The sequence below is a fragment of the Ailuropoda melanoleuca genome, chromosome 13 (assembly GCF_002007445.2).
Source record: "Ailuropoda melanoleuca isolate Jingjing chromosome 13, ASM200744v2, whole genome shotgun sequence".
In the NCBI taxonomy this organism is placed as follows: domain Eukaryota; kingdom Metazoa; phylum Chordata; class Mammalia; order Carnivora; family Ursidae; genus Ailuropoda; species Ailuropoda melanoleuca.
In genome coordinates this window covers 7,050,629-7,074,035 of record NC_048230.1, presented here as the reverse complement: position 1 = coordinate 7,074,035, position 23,407 = coordinate 7,050,629, and the positions used below count along the sequence as shown (strand labels likewise).

Sequence of the window (23,407 nt, the reverse complement as noted above, 5' to 3'; positions counted from 1 at the left end):
ACAGAAGCAACTTCTATGAGACACTGAGATTTCCTCTTTAACTTCCTCAGACTTCTTTTCAGTTTGTTCTTGATTGTGTGGGAATTTGTGGGCCTTGATCACAGAAAGTCAGCCTCTAAAAGAGGAAGACTGCGTTAATGTCACTATCATGACACTCCTTTTAGACTCCAGAAATGAGGCGCTTCACTGGGCCCTTCTCAGCCCTATTTTAGGTATGTTTCCAAGGAGTAGGTTGGTTGTCATGGTTTAGAAGAACTTCACTGTCAGGAGGCAGTCATACGAGAGGGAGGCACAGGCCATCTGTCCCTCCAGGAGAGGTCTAGAGGAAATAAATAGCCTCCTGGCCAGAATGTTTCAGACGTTTCTCTGCTTAAAGCAGAACTCAAGGTCAGATCATTTCTCAAGGCCCTGTTCTAGAAGTCTAAGCTTCCAGAACTGAGGTTTGGTCTTTTAGGTAGATGTATGGAAAGGTAGCGTGTCGTCTCTAGGCCTTCCCCACTTGTACTGGTCAGGAAGTGGCTGGACAAAGGGGCTAACTCCCTGCCCCCATCTTCTCAGCATCTCCGTCCTTCTGTTCCCTATTCGTTCTCCACCCCCGCCGTTCCACCTGCAAGGAAAATGAACTGCCAGTCATCTTTGAACACGGTAAGATTAGAGTTCTGGAATGCAGGCATAAGAGCAGTTTGTATTTATTATCTTTGTCCAGAGTTTTTCTGTCAGTGGCTGTGGCAAGGCCTGGTTGAGAATTCTTCCCTACCCTGGGATCCCAGGGTGGCTTCCAAGATTAGCACAGAGCACAGAGGACTCTTGGAATGGACACAGCCCCTGTCTAGCAAGGCAGACCCAGTTCTGTTGGTCAGGAAATGGCACTCCAGGCAGATTCAGTGTCCTCCTATTCCTGGGAATGCCACAGCTCTCACCGCGGCAGCTAAGAGCAGAGCCCTTGGGAGCCAACGCCTGCCAACCCACACCTCCCTGTCACACGCCTCTTAGGCATCAGCATGCCTCCTTAGTATCTTACAAGTGTGATGCCCCAGACCCAGGCGGGACGTGTCATAAAGGGGAGACTGCGCCTTGTGGATAAAAAGGCATGTGTTCCTGCCCACGTTTTGCTATTTGCTGAGTTTTCAAAAACTTCCCAACCACACCCCTCGGTCTTTGTTTGAGTTGAAAGGGAGGCATCTGTGCTAACGGGATGTTTCTGGGCTCAGTCCCTATTGCATTCGGGAGGCTGACTTTGGGAGGTCCACTCTAGAGACTTCATCTGAGCCCAGTGCCCAAGCCACCCCCTCGGCTAGTGTCCCATCACGGGCTCAGCGGTTACAGAGATGGTAAAGACCAGTTTCTGTCCTCAAAGAGTCGTTTTAGGAGTCTTTCCCTGTTCATGAGGAAATACAGTTTGAGAGATAAGGTTGGGCTTCAAGTACCAAAAAAACAAAACCAAAAAACAAAAACAAAAAAAAAACCCCACACAGATTGACTTTCTTTTTCTGGAGCAGGATCTGAGCAGGAACCCTGACAGGTGCGGCAAACTGTGGCAGGTTAGTTCTTGTAGGCCTCTCCGTCTTCAGGGGTCCCACTAATCCTATTTCACATGCCCGCGGGGGTAGCCCTTTCTCCTCCCTCCACTTTTAATCACTTCTGGCCAATATAGATCCCTGTATAAAGGAGAAAAACGAAAGAAAGCCTGCTATCTGCCCAAATACCCCATTTCTTAATGTTTTTGTCTTAACCGATCGTATCCCCTTAGCTGACCCAAATCCGTATCCCCATTCCCTTGCAGCCACCCAGTGAGCTCAGTATGCCAGCAGATGAGCTAAGCCCCAAATCATCACCTTCTCCAGAAAGACAAACAAAAACAGCCAGAAGGAGGGAGGGCGCTCGCGAGCTCGCTTGCCGCCTGCCCCCCCCCTCCCTCCCCCACCGCGCTCGTCCCTCCCTCCTCCTCCTCCTCCTTCCCCCTCCTCCTGGCCTTTGTCGCCGCGCCCCCCACCCTCCCGCCGCAGGTGCCTGGAACCGGGGCGGGGCCCGCCGCTCCCATGTGTTTATTCTTGGGGACCTTAATGCCTCACTTGGAACCAGTCTTTTAAAGAGAGGATTAGAACAGGAGTCGCTCTCCCTCACCTGGATGCCCGGCCCTTGGCTCCTTGCCCCTCTGGCTGCGGCCCTTGGTGGCCACGCTCTGGCCACGCTCTGGCCACGCTCTCACAGGACCGGCAAGGTCCGGTGCTGCCCACCCGGCCCTCCACCCCTGCCCCCGCCCCCGTGACGCGACGCTGGAAGTCCTGCAAAGTCACCGCGTCCGGGCCTCGGAGGACTCGTCAACTACGGGAGTTCCTCATCTAGTTGGGGTTGCTGGCCCAGGATCAGAATGTCCAGAGCTGGAGCTCTTTGGGTCAGGGGCCGTGGAACTGCTGTGTAAGCAAATGCGCCGAGCTGCTGTTAGCATTCGCGGTAACCTAGTAATGAAGGATGCTGGGGTCACCGTAGTGACCCCCAACCCATAAACCCTTCTGTTATCCATCTTTGTCCTGGGGCAACACAGCAGCTGTAATGGGTGGCGCAGCTTAAAATGTCAGATTGTCTTAGATTCTAGCTGATGCCCCCTTCTTTATAACAACAAAAAAAAAAAAAGAAAGAAAAGAAAAGAAAGAAAGAAAATATTTGTGACACACCATGGTCTAATTAGATTTTTTTAAATAAGCATACTCTAAATACTAGCTGTATCTATCCAGCACATAGTTAGGCATCTGGCTTACCTGTAGGTTTTGGAATGATCTCTTCCATGTTCTGAAGTTCACACTCAGTACTGAAATGATGAAACACTGATTAATAGGAACCTCAAAGCACTCTTGTCATGGTCAAGAGTCAGTGGGTCTCTCGTGTCCTCTTGTTTCCATTGCTATCATTCCTACCTCGGAAATGAAAGGTGTGCCTTCAGAGGGGTACAGCTGAGGTTTCAGCTTTAAAGTCACCCCCTGATAAATGAGTTTATCATAGATATTCACACAGAACAATGTCTGGACTGCCACACGGTAGTGGGAGGGTGGGTGCTTGTAGGGAGGGGAGCCGAGAGGCTAGAGGACAGGGTGGAGGGAAGTGTGCTTTCCCTGTATGTACCCTAGGACTGGTGCGTGTTAGGCCATGTGCATTTACTATTTTTTTTAAAATAAAATGTGATATTAAAATTTAACATCACTTCCTCAAGAACGCATTCCCTAATTCCCCCCATAGTAGATCTATGTGGTTCCGTAGCAGTCTGTGCTTTTTATATTCAGAGCTCTTCCCAGAATTCTGGCTAAACGGCAGTGAGTGTGTAAGTGCTGTTTATGGAAGTCTCCACGCCAGACTCTAAGCTCCAGGAGGGTAGGAGCAAGACTTGTCTGCTACGCCGCCGAATCTTCAAGGGCCGGCTCTCACTCAGCGCTTAGGGTGTATCTGTTGATTACAGAGATGAGAAATGGATGGAAGGGTACTGACCAAGTGATGGTGCCAGGAGTCAGGAGGGGGCCCATCTCTATGGCCCTCCGCTAGGCTTAGTGGCCTTCCAGAGGCTCAGCCCCTCTTACACCGAGGACCTCTGTGACGTTGCTCCAAACAATTCTTGTGTCATTATTCTGTGTTTGAAATGCATCACAATAAGCAGCTTGATTCATCAGTTAACTCGTGTATAAGGGGAATGCTGTCACTTGCTAGAGCAGTTCCCAAGCAGCTGATTGGAGCAGTTGTCTGAGGCAAGACAGGGCCAGCTCTTCTTCTGGTTGTTCCCAGGGAGGGTGACGCTCTGGGGCTCTGCAGTCCCCTGGCACACAGGAAATCACCTGAGGCTTTAAAGCACCAACGTCCGGGGGCCACACACAGACCAAGTGAGTCAGTCTCTAGGAGGGGAGCCTGACCCCTGTGAGGGCCCCCGTTTTGCAGATGCTTCTCTAATAATCCTGGTGTACAGTCAAGGTTAAGAATCATCACTCTATGGGCTTCCCAGCGCAAGTGGGGACACTTATGTTCACCACACCCGGAGATTTTATTTCCGTCATAGAGCTGATGCTAATGCACTTTGGCCTGGACGAAGATTATTTGCGTCAGCCCACTTCAGCCTGGCTCAGCGCTGCTCAGAGAACCTCTCCCTCACTTCACCTTAAAAAGCCTGTGGGTCCCCTTCGGTGGCATTGTTAAAAACAAATATGTAACTATCTAATCAGGGCACGAACCATTTTTCAGACTTGCCCGGGCAGCAGTGACCTAAATATTACTCAGGGTGTCTGACTTCCAGCCCCAGAGGAAGAGTGTATTTGGTTTGATTGTTTTCATGCTAATGAAGTTGAGCCAGTAATTCAAGGTCCCCATCGGGATGGCTGAATCATTTGATGCTATGAAATAGTTCTTTAGACAGAAAGCAGTGGTACAGAGTTATTATGGAATTATTCATTTTTTTTTCTTTTTTTTTTTAAGATTTTATTTATTTATTTGACAGAGACAGCCAGCGAGAGAGGGAACACAAGCAGGGGGAGTGGGAGAGGAAGAAGCAGGCTCCCAGCAGAGGAGCCCAATGTGGGGCTCGATCCCAGAACGCCGGGATCACGCCCTGAGCCAAAGGCAGACGCTTAACGACTGAGCCACCCAGGCGCCCCGGAATTATTCATTTTTCAGCAGAATCAGTTATGCACTCAATCTAATTTGTTGTGCCATCTTTTTAATTGTTAGGAGATAAAAACTGAAGGGGTTGGTGGAAATGCCCCAGCCCTTTTATACCAGCCGCAGTAAATCTTTGGAAAGTGTGACTAACCCATTTACGAGCCAACAGGTGTAGTGGCGGACTGTTCTGTCCTCTCTCCCAGGTAACCCTGCAGGCAGTAAATAAGGCCTGCATTAGAAGCCACTAAAGCTATACACACACAGCAGGGAAATCTGCCTAAACTGCCCACCAAGACACTAGATGCAGCTGACTTTCTCCTAGAGGTGTGCCTGCACTCAGGGTCAAGGCACATTTGGCTAGCAGCCACCTGGGGACACTTCCCATTGAACTCTCTTAGGAGACTGGAGGCAGGGAAATAAAGGTTGCTCTGGGGCTCTTAAGTTAGTGGTCACGGAGAAAATTGGAACTCTTCGTGGCAGGCAGGAAAAGCGCAGATGTGGTCTCGTTTCCAGCCGGCATGCTCCAGCCGAGATCCAAACAACCCATTTCTGGGAACTTAAAATAAAAAGTAAGAGAGCAGTCAAATAGACTGGAGACCCCATGGGGCCTTTGATGGGTCTACCAGCAGCGCATGGTGAGTGGTTTCTGTGATGTGGGATTCCTGCGCAAGAAGGACTGGACTACCGCCACTGGTTCCTCTCTCATTACAGGGCCAGAAATAGATGCCCCATCCCAGGAAAAGGGAAATAAGGCTGCATGGAATGTTTCATCTGTTGGAATATTGTTCTCTGCTGCCTGACAAGATTACTGAGTTCTCAGTTCTATAGCAGTGGCATTAAGAGTCTGAAAATTGATGCATTATGTACTCGCTTAAAATAGCAAATGCAGAATAGAAAAACCAGAGCTACTAAGAAGTGTGCAGAACATATTGGTAGAAAGGCCTGCTTCGCCTCCGTTATTAGCAGCATGAAAGGGTGTATTGGAGCAGGGGGCAGATTTTCCATCAAAGGCATTCGTGTGGTAAAGGCTTCTGTACTGCAGTGAGACGGGGGGGGGGGTACATTTTTTAGCTAACATAACTGAGTGCAAATCCTTCTGTTCTCAAACAGGTGGTAGAAAGTGGGCAGTTTGTTTCTTTTCATGTCAGTGTTCTGGAGTTGGTTTATGAGATGGTTGCTTCTGTTTTAAACTCTTTGAATTCCCCTCAGAACAAAAATCCCCAGTTACTTGCTACCTAATCAAATATTCTCTGCCGTGGGTTACAGTTGCCTGGATGGGCAGCAAAATTTAGTAAGAGTGAGGTGGAAAATGTATAAAAAGAACTATGTCATCATCCTTTGTCAGCTTAAATGGGATTTTTTAAATACCCAAGAACAGGTTGACGGGGCCTTCTGGAATCCACACGCCTCTCGCCAGCGTGCCGCTGGAAGGTGGCAGAGTTGTTCCCCAAGGGGCTGGCCATGGTCAGGCGAAGCGGCCTCGAGATGCAGGGGCTCTTTCAGCCTTGTCTCAGTTGTCTGACCAACATTCTAAGCGTAAGACCCTCGTTCACTGAAGCCCTCCCTCCGTTAACAAATGTTCACAGAGCACGCACTTTGCACCAGCAGCACTGTAGCTACGTCGCCTGTATTTTCTCCAGCTCTCCCCGGAGCCCTTTGGAGGAGAGGGCGTCATCCCCTGTTAATTATCCCTGTTCAGGAAACTGACCTTCAAAGGATCGAGTCATCGGCCAGAGCCAGACAGCTGGGTTCGAACCTGAAGCCAGCTGATTCCAAACTGTACGTTCCCTCCACGGGGCCCCATCGTCTCCTCTCTTGATTAAGCAACACTCCCAGAAATACAAAGAAACCTCCAAGTCCCCAGGCCCCGTCTCTTCCCAGCTGCTGCTGCCAGCTGGAACATCCGGCTCCCGGGTGTGGAATAGTTGGTCGATGTCTGAGAGAAATCACTTTTTCCAGGCTTGACAAGCAGTGTGATGTGCTAACAGCACCTCCACGGGGACTTGAGCTAACTGCTCAGTAAAACATAATTTGCTGACTGTCGTGGGACACTGACCAGTTTCCAAATTCATATAGGTCCCCACAGTTTGAGAGAAAGTGGCCTTCTATTTGCAGACCCAAGATTTCTTTTCATTTGTCTTTTGGTCTTTCCTTTGTAATTTGTACTAGCGCTCCTAGGAATACTGTTTTAAAAGTTTGGACATTTTCAGATAAAGATTGCTGGAAAGAATGTCAGAGAAAGGGTTTAAAAAAAAAAATTACATGTAATAAAGGGTTTGAAATGCTAAGGGACGCCGAATGGGGGAGAGTGGCGGCCAGGCTGGGAAAGGCACGGTACTTGCCATGGTAATGCTGCATTCTCAAATTCTAGGCTTATTTGCCTCATAGAGCACAGCACCACAATCATATCGTAAATAATGATTTTAACAATGACCTTTGGAAGTCAAGCTCAGCAGTGTCCACAACCAAACTCATTGTCTTGGCCTCTTCCATCAGCCACCAGATTCTTAGTCTGCTGCATCTCTCGGACTCGACCTGTCCTGGCCCTCTTCCCAACCACAGTCTTCACTCCCACGATTGGCAGTTTCCCAACTCCTCTTCCACTCTGAACATGCCCACGTCAGTCCTTCTTGCCATCACCTGCTTCCTCTCTGTCAGTTTCACGTATTCACACTTGATGAAACACCTCCTGTATCCCAGACACCCTTTGAGGCACAGGGGATATAGAAAGATCCGTTTCCCATGGAGCTTACCTTCGGGAACGGGGTGGGAGCCCTAGGAAGACGGACAGTAAGCAAGCCAAGAATCGGACAAGTCAGTTTCAGATAGTGGTACCCGCACTGAAGAAAACAAAGTATTATCGATTTTTCGTACTTAAGAATCCTTAAAGGGGCGACTGGGTGGCTCAGTTGGTTAAGTGTCCGACTCTTGGTTTCAACTCAGGTCATGATCTCAGGGTCATGAGATCGAGCCCAACGTTGCACTCTGCTTCTCTCTCTCCCTCTGCCCCCCACCCCCAGCTTGCATGGTCTTTCGAAAGAAAAGAAAGAAAGAAAAGAAAAGAAAAGGAAGGGAGAAGGGAGAAGGGAGAAGGGAGAAGAAAGGAAAGGAAAAAAGAAAAGAAAGAAAAAAGAAAAGAAAAGAAAAGAAAAGAGAAAAGAAAGAAAAGAAAAGAAAAGAAAAAGAATCCTTAAGGGTGTCCCCACTGCCTACAAATTTAAACCTAAACTCCTTGCCTGTCATCTACCCAGCCTATCTGGTAGGCCTCAGCTCCCACCACCTTCTCCCAAACACACTTCAATCCTGGACTCTGGGCCCATGCTTACCATTCTCTCCGCATTCTCTAAATTTCACTTTTAGGTCAAGCTTCAAAGTGATCTCTCTCTGGCCAAGTCCTCCTCACCCTCTGAGGGGCAGTTCATTGCCTCCTGTCTATAGGGGTCTGGAGATCTCTGTGTGCTGAGGAAGCCCAGGTGGGCTTCAAGGAGGAAGCACAATTAGAGCTTGGGGGATGTTGTCAAAGGAAGGAGACACAGTGGCTGTGCTGGGTGAGCCCACTGGGCTCACTGTGAGCCTGTTGTCACAGGGACTTGGCACCGTGTCCCAGAGCTGCCTTTGTCCACGTCTGTGGGGAGTCATGTGAGGAAGAGAAACCAGTTCTAGATCAGAGCGCAGAGAGCCTGGTTCGTTCAGGCAGTGTGTCTGCCTGGCGGAGCGACGGGCCACACAGCCCAAGAGGCTGCACCCTCTCAACAAAGCCCTCCACGTCTGCTTGGACTGGGCATTTCCCTCCACGCTGTGCTTCCTGCACACACTCTCCAGCCCTCTAATGGTGCCAACTCCAGTGCCTTAGATAGTAACCATTTGTTCAGTCTGCCTCCCTCCCCAGGCTGTGAGCTCCTTGAGAACGGAGCTGTTTTATTATTTATCTTGCAGCCCAGAGCCTTAGACACAGATGTTTGATGTGTTTCAAGACAATGCTGAGGAATTCCTGAGCTTGTGAATAGAGTTCTTTTTCTTGGTTCCCAACACTGTTCAAAAATGCCATCCTTGGGGCACCTGGGTGGCTCAGTCAGTTCAGCATCTGCCTTCAGCTCGGGTCACGATCTCAGGGTCCTGGGATCGAGCCCCGCATCAGGCTCCCTGCTCAGTGGGGAGTCTGCTTCTCCTTCTGCCCCTCCCCCCTGCTCATGCTCTCAATCTCTCTCTTTCTCTCTCTGTTTCTTTCTGAAGTAAATAAGAATCTTTTTTAAAAATGCCATCCTTAAAAAGAATGCCATCTTCCAAGCCCAAGCCCTGTGAAACTAACCTTGTATATACATTCTTTTCATGAGTCTCTTTTTGGTACATGCATCCCCAGTGTGTTTGTGGGGTAGCTGTGAACCCCCTTCAGTGCTCCGTTCACAGATGGGGGACTGCCATCCTGTTGGCTCCTCTGTTGAGGGACCCGCGGCCACCGCAGGCAGAAGCTCCAGTGCTTCTTGACCTTGGGGGGTTGAATCGGCAGACACACAGCGGTGTCCCTGACAAACCACTAGAACCCATCTGTTCAGAGGAAGATGTGGGTCCTGGGCCATGTTCAGTCCGGTCTGACTTAGCACCTTCATTAAAGATGTGGGTAGAAAATAAACACCAGCATTCACAGATGGTGCTAACTTTGGAGGTGCTGTTAACAGAAGCGTCAAGATAGGAGAAGTAGAAATGTAAGCAGGAAACAGCAAGGATGTTTAAAAAAAAGAAAGAAAGAAAAAAACTCTCCAACAGATATTTTTTTGGTAAAATAAAGCCCCTTCGAGCACAAGCAGGGGGATGAGAAGCTGAAGGGGAAGTGGGAAGGAGGAAGGGAGTGATCAAAGAGAAAGGGAAGCGGGGCTTGCACACAGATGTCTCCCAAAGGCCCTGGCCTCTGCCTAGAGACGATGTGACATGGCCCAGGTGTCCCTCGGACCCGGCCTGTGAGGCAGCTCCGCTCCCAGCCGCTGTCCCATTTGTTGTGTGGTAGGCTTTTTGTTTGGTTTGGTGGTGTTGTGTCTTGTTGCTTCTGTTTTTGGTTCTTTCTTCATAGTTGAGGGAGCTGCGGGTATGGTTTTGTTCTTATCGTTTGGTTTTGAAAGGTTTCATTATCCCTCACATAAAGCATTAATTTGGGCATTTTGGGAGGGACAGAGGAATGCAACCTTTAAATAAAGAGTCCAGATTCCAAATATACAAAGCAAAAGGAAGCCTTCTCACCACCTCAGTCTCCGATGGTGGGAGGGGGAGACTAATCAGCGAAGCCAGCGGCAACCCCCGGCCTCTCAGGGGTGAGTGCCACCAAGCTGCCTCCAGCTTGCGGAGGCCATGGGAGGCCGTGCCCTGCTCCACCTTGCCAGGGGACAGCTGCCAAAGCACAGAGACTAGGAAACTTCTGGTTGACAGAAACAGAAGCCAGGAGTGTCCAGGGAGCAGCAGTCCTCCTCAGGGACTCCAAATGGAAAGTCAAGACACCGGTGCGCACCAGGGAGTCAAAACAGTGCACAGACTCCCCAAGCCCCAGGACAGCGCCCCACTCTTCGACTGCCTGGAACCAGCCATGGCTGGCAACAACGGCCATCTTCTGGCCCAGGAGTGAAAGACGTAAATGCCTGGAAAGGGAAATAGACAAGCAGTGAAAGTGAGTGCACAGAGTGGGGCATGGTCTCAAGCAAGACAACCCCAACCATAGCCTCGTCGCAGCACGTTCCGAATGCTTTTGTGTCGGACTCGTGTGCGCCAGGGGTTGAAGAATCCCATCCCTGCTGCAGGAGCACTAGAAGAGGGTCTCAGTGTGGGGACCGGACAGACACCCTGGGCCTGGGTCTAGCCTCACCGCTCCGCAGCGTCCGAGCTTCTCTGTCCTCCTCCACAGCCCCGGCATCATCAGCGCCTCCCAAGGCTTGGGTAAGGATTAAAGGAGGCGATGCAAGGAGTGAAATGCTTCATCCAGTGCCTCGTACATGGCAAGTTCTTGACAAACGCGGGGTGACGGTCAGCCTCCCCCACCCCAGTCTAAGACGCACTTACAGCTACACAAGGCTCGCTCCTCAGCAGCACCAGCCTTAGCCGGCGCGCGTCTGTTTACACATGTGTGTATGTTTCCAGACTCCATCTGTCCAAGTGTTTTTCTTTCCCCGAGAAGTTCGTTAGCAGTGGGGCGGAAGCACCTCATACGGGAAAGCTTGGGTTTACCAAGCAAGGTTGTGAGTCGCTGTGCAAAGGGATTCTTCTGTTCTGAAGCGTGAGCATGCCTCGTGCCCGTTTACATGTCTCTGCACGTAAACACCGTCGCTCAGAACGAGGCACAGGGGCCCCCTTCTCAGTAGCCCTGCTTTGAAGATGCTCCAGGCTGCCCCCAGTCTCCCGGTTGGTGCCTTATGTCACAGGGAGTCCCACCACTTTCTTAGTCATGTCTTTTTAAGAAACATTATTCATTCTGTAGACATTTATGGCACTCCTACATCGTATGAGACTGCACTAGGAGCTCTCTGTCGGGGGATGAAAAGCAGCACTGCGGTGCTCAGAACACATAGTAAATAGGGAGATCAGCTCACAAGTATATTCTAGTGACTGTTCTAGTGGCAGGATGCAGGGGTGAAAGCTCGGACTCCAGCCTGGTAGCCTGGGTTCAGATTCTGGCGGTGCTGTGAGACTTTGGCAGGTACTTAGCCTCTTTGGGCCTTATTTCCTCTTCTGAACACGGAACTTCCCTCCCGCCGTCGTGAGGATCTCATGAATTGGTATTTATAAAGCACTAAGTAGTGCTCTGTGCTTTCTTGCTATTGTTAGGTGATTGTACACGCATACCTTCTTTCATTGCACTTCACGGTCAGAGATGGAGAAGCATAATCCGAATTCCTGGAAGCACCGACACGGGCATCCTCCTTTTACTGGGCTTCACTTTCCTACACTTCACGGAAAGTGCAGTTTTTACAGATCGAAGGTTTGCGGCGACGTGGCATCAAGCAAGTCTCTTGGTGCCAGTTTTCCTACAGCACTTGCTCACTTCATGTCTCTCACATTTTGGTAATTCTCCCAATATTTCAAACTTTTTCTTTGTTACTGTATTTGTTGTGGTGATCTGTGATCAGAGGTCTTTGATGTTACTATTGCAATGGCTTTAGGGGCTCTGGGAACTGTACCATGTAAGACAACAAACTTAACTGATAATGTTATGTGTGTTCTGACTGCTCCACTGATCAGCCGGCCCCCCAAGCCCCACTTCACATCTCTCTTCCTCCCCTCCAACCTCCCTTAGTCCCTGAGAAACAACAATATTGAAATTAGGACAGTGAATGACCCCACAATGGCTTCTAAGCGCTCAAGTGAAAGGAAGAGTCACATGTCTCACATGCATCAGAAGCTAGCAATGACAAAGCTGAGTGGGGAAGGCGTTCGAAAGCTGAGACAGACCAGAAGCTAGGCTCTTGCACCAAACAGCCAAGCTGTGAACGCAAAGGAAAAGTGCTCGAAGGAAATTAGAAGTGCTGCTGCGGTGAACACACGGACGGTAAGAAAGCAGAACAGCCTTGTTGGCAACGTGGAGAAAGTTTTCGGGGTCTGACCAGCCACAACATTCCCTTAAGTCAAAGCCTCATCTACAGCAAGGCCCGAACTCTCTTCAGTTCTGCGAAGGTTGAGAGAGGGGAGGAAGCGGCAGAGCAAAAGTCTGAAGCTGGCAGAGGTTAGTTCATGAGGCTTAAGGAAAGAAGCATTTTCCATCAGAGAAAAGTGCAAGGTGAAGCAGCAAGTGCTGAGGCAGGAGCTGCGACAAGTTCTCCAGGAGATCCAGCTCAGATCATTAGTGAAGGTGGCCACACCAAACAGCAGATTCTCTGTGTAGACGAAACGGCCGTGTGTCGGAAGAAGACGCCACCTAGGACTTTCATAGGTAGAGAGAAATCGATGCATAGCTTCAAAGCTTCAAAGATAGGCTGACCCTCCTGTTAGGGGCTAATGCAGCTGGTAACTTTAAATTGAAGCCAATGCTCACTTATAAATCCGAAAATCCTGGAGCACTTAAGAATTATGCTAAATCCCCTCTGCCTGTGCTCTACGAATGGAACCACACAGCCCCCATGACAGTATCTGTCTACAACATCATTGACTGAATAGTTCAGCCCACTGTGGAGATCTACTACTCAGAAAAAGATTCCTTTCAAAATACAACTGCTCACTCACAACGCACCTGGTCACCCAAGAGCTGCGATGGAGATGGACCAAGGAGTCATACCCGCTTTCAGGTCTCCCTGCAGAAATGCATTCCATAAGGCTCTAGCTGCCACAAATGGTGATTCCTCTGATGGACCTGGGCAAAGTAAAAAATCAAAAACCTTCTAGAAAGGATTCACCATTCTTGATGCCATTAAGAACTTTTGCGATTAGGGCCCCTGGGTGGCTCAGTCGGTTAAACATCTGCCTTTGGCTCAGGTCATGATCCTGGGGTCCTGGGATCGAGCCCCGCATCAGGCTCCCTGCTCAGCGGGGAGCCCGCTTCTCCCTCTCCCTCTGCCTGCTGCTCCCCCTGCTTGGGCGTGCTCTCTCTGTCAAATAAATAAAATATTTAAATAAATAAATAAATAAAATATTTTTTAAAAAAGAACATTTGTGATTCATGAGAGGAGGTCAAAATATCAGCGTTAACAGGAATTTGGGACAAGTTGATTCCCACCCTCACAGAGGACTTCGAGGGGCTCAAGACTTCCGTGGAGATGTGGTGGAAACAAGAAAAGTAGAATTAGAAGTGGAGCCTGGGGATGGGACTGAGTCGCTGCAATCTCGTGATGAACCCCGAGCGGATGAGCAGAGTGGTTTCTTGAGATGGAAACTGCTTCTGGTAAAGAGGCTATGAAGACCGTCAAAGTGACCACACAGGTTTTAGAACACAATACGCCTGGCTGAGAAAGCAGCAGCAGGGCTCCACAGGACTGACTCCCCGTCTAGAGGGAAGTTCTGCTGTGAGTAAAGCGCTATCGAACGGCATCACCTGCTACAGAGAAATCACTCCTGAACGGAAGAGCCAAACTTCACTGTTGTCTTATTTTAAGAAACTGCCCCAGCCACCCCAGCCTTCGGCAACCAGCACCCTGGTCAGCCCACAGCCACCAACAGCGACGCAAGACCCCTCCACCAGCAAAAAGATTACGACTCGCTGAAAGCCTGAGTGATGGTTAGCGTTTGTTAGCAATAAAGCGTTCTTTAATTATGTACATGGTTTTTTAGGCATAGTGCTAGTTATTACACACTTTAACAGACTACAGTATAACATCAACCTAACTGTTACATGCACTGAGAAACAAAATAAGTCATCTGAGTCACTTCATTGCGGGGTCCAGAACCGAACCTGCAGTGTCTCCAAGGTATGCCTGTATTCACTTTTTTTTTTAAAGATTTTTTTATTCATTTGAGAGAGTGCAAGTGAGAGCACGAGGGGGGGGAGGGGTTGAGGGAGAAGCAGACTCCCTGCTGAGCAGAGAGCCCAATGGGGGACTCGATCCCAGGACCCTGGGATCATGACCTGAGCCGAAGGCAGACGCTTAACTAACTGAGCCACCCAGGCACCCCTGGATTCACCTTTTTTTGTTTTTAATTTTTATTTTCACTGTATTGTAGTCAGAAGCTGGTTTCTGTGTGATGGTCATTCTCAGGTATGTACTGACCCTCCTTTTACCGGCCAGTACCGGCTCCCTGATCACAGCGTCGCTTCTCTGACGTGCGCTTGATTGCCGAGCACAGTGAATACGCACGTACACGCAAGCTCATTAATTGGGTTCAAATCTGTTCTTTTACTGTCGTCTGCTCATCTCCATCACGTGTTTTAGGAAAGCTATTAAGATCATTTTCTGCGACGGTAGACGTGGCATGAGTACCTTCCTGCTGAACTATATACTCCCCGAAAAGGAAGCAAAATAGCGAGTTCTTTCCCCAGTGGTGCATTTTGCCAGCCTTCCTGATTCCTGTTTGCCTTGAGTAGCTTGTTTCCTGTCTTTACCTTTTCTTTGTCATGGTGATTTAGAGGGGTCTCTTGCAAATAGCGTAGAGCTGCATTTCTTTTTTTTTTTTTTTTAAGATTTTGTTTATTTATTTGACTGAGAGACTGCCAGCGAGAGAGGGAACACAAGCGGGAGTGGGAGAGGAAGAAGCAGGCTCATAGCGGAGGAGGCTGATGTGGGGCTCGATCCCAGAACGCCGGGATCACGCCCTGAGCCGAAGGCAGACGCTTAACTGCTGTGCCACTCAGGCGCCCCATAGAGCTGCATTTCTAAATTAAATCCAAGAAGTCCCTTTTACCGGGGGCTCACGCAAGGCCTTGGTGTACACACCCACGTTAGTGTTTTCTTGTTCCCACGTTTCTTCTTAGCTGCTTTTGTTCCTTGTGTCTGTGTTGATTAGATGAACAAAGCGTCTTTCCTACTTCCTTCCACTTCTTCTAGACTTGTACGTGTCAGCCGAGCATTCTTGATTACCATCCCTTTTCTTCACGCCTGTGCCAGTCTTAGGACATCTAAAGTTCATCAGTATCCTTACCCTCCTCCCAGATGCAAGGACCCAAGTCCCTCCCTGAGGACCACCACCCCATCTGTCATGCTATTGTTTTCCTGGACTTCAGATCGGTGCTCAGTTGAACCCCCCCAAGTTAGTCATTTTCATTTCATTTCATTCATTTACAGTGAATGCTTATTTGGATTTACCTTGGTGTCTGAGGCAGTCTTTGTTTTGACCTCACGCTCAGATGATGGGTATAGAATTCCAGGTTGATGGTTACTTTCCTTCAATGCTTGGAAGAGTCTGTCTTCATTACCTTCTCACACTTGATGAGAAGGCCTACTCTTTCTTTGCAGGTAAAGCATCGTTCCCTCTGGTTGGCTCTTTGCCTTTGGTGGTGTGCAGTGGGTCTGCTGTTCAAGAGGCTAAGAGAAAAACGTTTGAGGTTCCAGGTCTTTACTGGAAGACCGTGTGTTCTCCCACGCAGTCATTCCTTCGCCACTTTGCCAGGCTGGAAGGCAGACTCATGTGACCTTTTCTAGATCCCACAGCCTGCTGGGGCTCAGCCTCCTCCCAGACCTTAGACCCGGTGCCCCCCGCCATGTGGCCTGGCATGACTCCTGCTCAAGCCGGCATGTCCCCCGGCTTGGCATCCACTGGACCCCCCTTCTCACGACGCCCCAGATCCCCCCCTTCTCACGACACCCCAGATCCCCCCCTTCCTTCTAACTCCCGGAGGTTATCCTTTCTTTCCTTCAGCCTCCACTTGGATTTTAAATATTCTTTCTGTGGAATTTTATTCACATTTCTAGACACCAGTAGCCATCAGGGAAGCTTGTCAGCTCCCATCATGCCGTCGGAACCTGACCAGCACCATTGCGCATTCTGAGCTGTGAGAGAATAGTGGCCACAGATGAACACCCTGCTCAGCCCAGGGTGGGGGCGGGCGGGGCTCAAAAGCTCTGGGAAACGACTGAAGGGATTTCAGCAAGAGAGTGACAGGATCCTTTTGTGCCTTGAGAAGATCTCTCTGATGACAATGTGGAGGACGTGTGTGAAGTGGGGTAAGGGGCAAATTAAAGGCAGAGGAATCCCTTGGGAGGCTACATCAGGCTGAGTTCTGGGCTGTGGTGAGGGCAGGGGAGAGAGACCGAGAAAGCGCAGTGAACCAAGAGCTTAGTGACTCGCTGTGGGCAGCAGAGGGAAAGGACGGATCCAGGCTGACTGCCGGCTTTCAGGCCTCTGTGACCAGGCAGATGATGACCGTGCTCGCCGTTGTAGGCGTGACAAGAGGAGGGAGCCAGTTTTGGGGAAGGGGCTGAGAGGGTGAGCTCAGCATTGGACACATGAAGACCCAACCCAGGGGATTTGTCTAGTAGGTGGCCGCAGATACATGCTTGGACCTCGTGCTAGGATGGGGACGCTGACTGGGTAACTGTCACTGAAACCACAGGCATGTGGTTTATACTGTGGGATAATGCCTGAGTTGAGAAGGACTAAAGATAAAACAATACTCAAGGAGTAAAACACAGATACTCCTGTGGGAATCCTCATCCTTCCTGAGGTGCGGTCCGGACTCACCACCTCTGGAAACCCATCCCAGATGAAGTGGTCATCCTCTGTGGGTCCCGTGTACATCACCCCATCAAGAATGGGGGTGCCTTGAGCTCGGGGCCCGGGGCCCAGCCAACTCAGTAAAGAGTTCCCAAGAGAAGAGCAGGCCAGGGAGAAATGGGCGATGGTGGTCGGCGAGGAGAGAGCAGAGGCAGGGCCATGGGTAGGGGCCGTGGGGTTTCTGCCCACCAGACCTGGGAGCCGACTCAGTTCGGGGATGTGGAGGCAGGCGCCAGGCTGGGCTGGGGCCTCAGGACAAGCTGCCTGCCGAGAACCATGTCATGATGAGGGGAGTTTTATCTTCTAAATAAAAATGGTGACCCCAATCCCTCACCAGCAGCAACCCAGACAGGCCGAGGAGACCAGGAGATGGGACACCCCCACTCTCAGGACCACGGCGTGCTGGACTCTCAGACTCGCTTTAGAAGTGACCTTGGCCCGAGTATCCGTTCAACCCCGACAAAAACAGAAGTAGCATTTCCTAAAGCCGGGTTTTGAAAGACTACCCTTCTGTGGTCTGACACGAGCAGAGGGGCTTGCTTCCTGAAGCGAAACGCACAGAGACAGCTGCACACACAAGCTCTAGATGTCCCGTCCGTAGCATGTCCTTGGTGAGCGCCCAAGCCTACGCGCTCGGGTTCTAGGGGTACCCAGAGAATGGCCTGACTCTGGGCCCCGGGGGCCCATCACGAAATGCTGACCACACCTCCCATCACTTGGAGACGCGTCTATTTACGACCTGCCTACATCTGGTGCAAGGCGAGCTTCCTCCTACCACATCCTGTGTGCAAACACGAGCGCGCACGTTGCATGAGCCTCACATTCTCGGGAACACCCCACCAGCCCCCAGAGAACGTGCTCAGCAGGCCCTGCGCGGCACTCCGCCCCCACTCCGTCCCCCTTTAGAGCGCATTTATCCAAACGGGGTCACCACCGCTCAGCAAGGAACACCAGCGACGCCACTGAGGAAGGGGCCCACTCGTTTCTGCCATTCCTGGTGGGCACGGAGCAGGCCCGCGGGTGGGAGTCTCCTAATCCCAGCTGCACAGGGCTGGTCAGGAGAGGACATTTTCTGAGCCAATTCAGCTCCTAGGGGACTTTCGTTGCCCTCTTCTGTACCGGAACTACAAAAATACACAGCTCACATGGGGACGCCTGTTGATGGGGTCTTGCGTCTACCCACAGATTTCTCTAATGAGGACAGGGATCTAAATGCAAAATGAAGGAACGTAATTCGATAAAGGCCATTTGCCTGCAATGATGGCTTGGAACAGATGAAACAAGATGAAAGTCCCTGAATTCCAGAGTTTGCTGAGCCATTAAATCCTGTAACAGAAGATGGGGAGGAAAGCATCCCTCCCCCTGCCGCCAGCCTCTGACGGCAGCTGTCATTGGGCTTGGCATGCCATCAGAGGGAGACACCCCGCCTCCATCTATAAAATCTGCCTTCTTTTCTTTAAAAGATAAGGAAGGTACTCTAGCTCTATAAAGATTTCCAGTGTGGTGAGGCTCCAGCAAGACAGGTCAGTGTCCACTTCCTGTCCGCCCCTGGTACCCAGCTACGGCTCCGTCTCCAAAACAGGCACAGGAAACCCCTTGCTCATCTTAAAACCATTTTGGTTGAGCTTGAGATGAGAAAAGAAAACATGGTTTGAGGGGAAGTTCTTATTTGTCCTTTAAGATTTTATTTTATTTTATTTTAGAGCGTGCACATGAGCGGGGGGAGGGGCAGAGGGAGAAGATCTCCAGCAGGCTCTGCGCCAAGCGCGGAGCCCACGCAGGGGCTCGATCCCACCACTCTGAGATCAGGACCTGAGCTGAAACCAAGAATCGGATGCTTAACCAACTGCACCAGCCAGGGGCCCCTGTGAGTTTTTTAGATCAATCCACCTTTTTTTTTGTTTGTTATCATGGTAAAATGCACAGAACATATATTTACCATTAGTTACATTTAGTACAGTCTCAGTGCCGTGCAGCTATCACCACCATCTACTTCCAGAATATTCTCACCACCGCAGAAGGAACCCCATACCCTTTAAGCAGTCCCTCCACACCCCACTCTGCTTCCGTCCCTATGGATGTGGGTATTCCGTACATTTCGTGGAAGTGGAATTATACGAGACATGGCTGCCGTGTCTGGCTTCCGTCAGCCTTTTTTCGAGGTTCCTCCATGTTGTAGCCTGTGTCAGTACTTCCTTTTCGTGGCTGAATAGTATCTCATTGAATGGATAGACCACTGCGTCCCTTCATCAGTTGATGGATATTTGAATTATTTCTACTGTTTGTTTATTGTAAATAATGCTGCCATACGCATTCCGGGACATGCTGTTGTGTGAACATCTGCTTTCACTTCTTTTGGGTGTATGTCCAGGAGTGGAAGGAATTGCTGGGTAATGTGGTAATAATTCTATGTGTGACTTACTCAGAAGCCACCAGACTCAGTCCACGTCATCTTACTTTGTCACCTGTCGATGGCTGTGTGCGGACACACCAGCAGATGCTTCCCAGCCCAGCTCTCCTTCCAGCCCACATAGTCCTATTCTAAAACCATCACAGGGAGCCCCTCACCCCCCACTTCTGCCCAAACCCCACAGCACCCCATGAAGACAGACTGGGAATCAGGGCAGGGCTGCTCAGGGCTACGCCAAGGGAAGGAGAAGGACACAGGCACAGACTGTCACTTAAATTGATAATATGGAATATTCCTTTGCTAAGGGGCAGGCCTCCCCTGTAGAACGCTCCCATTTTATAGGCTGGCCACTCTCCGTTTGGGATCAACTTCATGGGCTGGGCAGGCTTCAGCCCTACAAGGATCACAACCAGTCGTGCCCAGTATTTATGAGTATTTGGAGTTGGCAGAGTGCTGTTGCTGGGAGGGAACATTTGCAGAGCAGAGGACACGAGGCCTGCACACCACGCTGGCACCACCAGCCCCGAACGGCAGCCTAGCTCAAAGTGCAGGTGCGCCCAGCAGCACCTGGAGAGCACCCCACATGCCCCCCGCAGTGTGTGAGCCCTGGAAGGCCCCTTGCTGCCCTCCGGGGACTCACGTTCTAGAAGTGGAGACCAGTGGTCTCGCTGGAAAGGGTAGCAGAGATGCTTCCAGCCCTGCCCGGTGCAGGGAGAAACAGACTGGAGCTCTGGTTCTCTGCGGCTATTTCTCTCCTGCAACCCCCAGCCCGGGCGCTCCGGTGACAAGGTGAAGTTGGCCGTTGTTCCCTCATTCCCCAGTCTACAATAGCCACTTGCTCCTCTTCGATCTCCCACCAGCCTCAACCCTGCACCAAGAATGTAGAGCGGATAGTAGAGATGCCCAGAGCCCGAGAGAGGGAGGAAGAGTGAAGTCAGAGACCACTCTCTGTGGACACTGAACTCAGGGCTGTGGAGGGGCTGGAGTCAGAAGGGTCCTACTGGGAGTAGCACGTCCCAACAGTATGAACATGAGAACGTGGGGATGGCTGGTGAGTCCCATCCCACCGCCCCCGTGTTTGGAATGTGGCCCTTTTAGAGCCATTTCCCCGAGGACTTTGAGTCCCCCAGGTGACTCTAGAACCCACTGCATGCACACTACTGTACCGTGGGGTGGGAGGGCGCAGACGCAGAAAGTGGGAGACGGAGCCTATCCCCAGCAGTGCACTGAGGGAAGGACACGTGCCCACCACGAGGCAAGGGCAAAGGGGAAGCCTCTGCCACAGTCAGAAGGGGAGGGGCGCCTGGGTGGCACAGCGGTTAAGCGTCTGTCTTCAGCTCAGGGCTTGATCCCTGCGTTCTGGGATCGAGCCCCACATCAGGCTTCTCCAATGGGAGGCTGCTTCTTCTTCTCCCACTCCCCCTGCTCGTGTTCCCTCTCTCATTGGCTGTCTGTCAAATAAATAAAATCTTTAAAAAAAAAAAAAAGAAGGGGGACATCCCCAGGGGATGTGATCCCTAGCTCAGAGGGACCCAGAGGTGGTGCCAGGGTAACAAGAGGGACCAGGAGGCTGACTCAGCTGGGGAAGGTGCAGGCTCCGGGTCCTGGAAGCATCTCCAGCCACAGGCAGGGCTGCAGTGCTGGGCTTTGCTTGCCCTGGGCCAGCACCACGGTGGGGGCCAGGATCACGGGGCCCCACACCTAGACCCCACATAGCAGCCCTGGCTCCCCCAGGAACGGAGCCATGTCTGAGTCACTGCCTCTGGTGGACTCTATTTTTATGTCCAAGTCTGGTTAAAAATAGCTAAGCCAAGGTTTTAGCTGCAGCTGACAAGACATTAAGTATTAGATACCTAATGCCCACAAGTGCTAACCCGGGTCTCTTCCTGCCCCGCCGTCTGCCTCCGGGACATACCCGGGGAGAAAGCAGGCAGGAAAGGGGCATAAGGAAGCCCGAGCAGGGCGTCCTCGGCAGCGTGCGGGCAGGTGCCGAGAAGACCCTGCTGTGGAGCTGGGGCCCCAGGTCCCAGGGGAGGCGTCTCGTGTGCACCGCCAGCCCAGCCAGCGCCCGAGATCCAGGCCGACACGGACCCTCCTCCTTGCACCTCTGGCTCCGAGAGAGACGAGGGGCACGAGCAGAGGCGTGGGCTGTGCCAGCAGCGTGAGTGCACGGAGGTGCCGGCCGCTTGCCAAACAGGCGGCATCTGGAACGTGTGGGCGAGGCACCCAAGACAGGTGCACCCACTACCAGGCGGGCCTTTGGTGACCCCAGGAGGGAGAGGGCCTGCCCAGGGTGCTGGGGAAGCGGAAGATAGCCCCAGTTCTCCCGGCTGGGCCCCACGGCGGGCAGGACTCCGCAAAGACATTTCTCTTCGCCAGGGAGAGCACGCGGGCAAGACTCTCCAGTCACCCCCGGACGCGCCTCCCGGGGCTCCCCGTGGCAGCCCCAGGCCGCTGATCAGTAGCCCCCAGGCAGAAGCCCATGCCCCTCCTGATGAGCTCCCTGCTGACCTCTAACCCCAAGTGACTGGGTCCCCAGCCTCAGGCCAGAGCCGCGGTGGCTGTGGTCCAGCGTGGCAGGCCGAGTGCAGGCCCAGCGTGGGAGCGTCAGCCACCGCTGTCTGCCGGTGCCCGTGCCCCAGGGGGAGCGTGGCAGATGGCAGGCCCCAAGGGTTGCCAGGCCATTCACCCCACTCTGGCCGCCTGCTCACTGCCTGTCTGGCCTTTTTCTCCTTTTGCTTCTTCCAGTGAGAAGCGCCACCTTCAAGTCAACGTCACCAACCCCGTGCAGTGCAGCCTGCATGGGAAGAAGTGCACGGTCTCCGTGGAGACGCGCATCAACCAGCCGGAGCCTGACTTCACCAAGAACCGCTCGGGCTTCATCCTTAGCGTGCCGGGGAACTGACCGCTCGCCGGGGAGGCCTCGCCAGGGCGGGGGACTGCAGAGCCGGGCAGCCCCCTCCGCTCCGCCTCGCCCGGCCCGCCTGAATGGCTGACTGCCTGCTACCGCCCGCTAGAAATCAGCTCGCAAGGGTCCGCCGTGCTTGGGGCCGAGCCCCTCTTCCGCCTCCTCCAAGGCCGCTCCCCTGAGGTGTTCTTGCTGGCTGTCTGCCTTTGGTCTCCAGCCTCCTCTGCCCCCACTTCCCACAGTCCTCACTCAACAAACCAAAGACCCTGGTGCCCTGCCACAGACCCCTGGGCTCACACCCAGACCGCAGCTCCCGGCAGAGGTGACTCGATGTCAGCGGAGGCCCCCCGCCACCCCAAACCCCCCCCTTGGCCAGGTCAGGTCCGTGTGCCCTGATCCAATGACCGGCACCTGACCCCACAAGATGCAGTTTCCCCAACCCAAAACTGCTCCCCTGGGGGGGTCTGGGAGAGATTGGCAGAGATGAGCTGGGGATGTAGCCCTGCTCTCTCTCTGAGCACAGGCTGCCACCGCTTTCCCCCAGAGGACCTGGCTCAGAGCTCCTCACTGGAGCCCCCTCCCCAGCAGTCAGCCAAAGCCATCGCGGGAGCAGCGTCCCCTGTCGGGCTGGCCCCTGGGCCCGGAAGCCAGCGGCTGGCAGAACAGCCGTGCCCAGCTGGCAGCCCAGCCTGCCCAGAGCCTGCCCCCCCACCCCAGGCCTGCAGGCCCCTCTTCGGGAGAGAGCACAGCAGTGCCCCGAGGGCCGTCTTCCTCAACTGCACGGCCCGGGCCTGTGGCTGTTGCACAGCGACGTGTGCCGGAGCAGGGCGGCGCGGCGAATACGGCGTCTGCTGTGCCCACACTCACGTCGGGAACACCACCCGTAAGAAAACGGAGTTGCCGGGGCAGGGAGCACTCGGGGTGGGGGGGTCCAGAAGTTTTCCCCTCCTGACACCCCTATTTCAGACACGTTTGGAGAGTGAGGACCAGGGCCAGAGAGGCAGAGTGACAGAAACAGAGTGGGGGAGTCCTGGCACTGCAGGCCAGGCCAGGATGCCCCCTGCCCCGCATACACCCCCCACCACAGCTGGGGCCCAGGCTGGGCCTGCAGACCTCGTGCCAGGAGAGTGCCATCGTCTTGTCAGTCGGGGCCCAGCATAAAGTACCCGTGTCTCCGACGCCTTCCTGAGACCGCTCTGCTCCTGAGCCGCGGCTGAGGATGCCACCTAAGCCCCAAGCAGCCCGGCCTCCCGGCCAGGAGCCTTCAAAGGAGAGACTTGGGACACCCCATGTGGGGAGGGGCATCCACGCTCCTGACCTGCCCCCCCCCGACTCCACAA

At 52.4% G+C, this 23,407-nt stretch overlaps 1 protein-coding gene across 2 annotated transcripts in view; it reads left to right on the top strand.

Moving 5' to 3' along the window:
* The window catches only part of MYO1D (myosin ID), a 327,544-nt gene extending 305,446 nt beyond the window's left edge, over positions 1–22,098 (top strand). For both annotated transcript variants that reach the window (XM_034640509.1, XM_034640508.1), the window contains exon 22: positions 21,908–22,098. In XM_034640509.1, coding sequence (XP_034496400.1) covers positions 21,908–22,064 — 157 coding nt within the window. In that variant the 3' untranslated portion in view covers positions 22,065–22,098. The remainder of the gene's footprint in view (positions 1–21,907) is intronic.
* Positions 22,099–23,407: the final 1,309 nt, after the last annotated feature.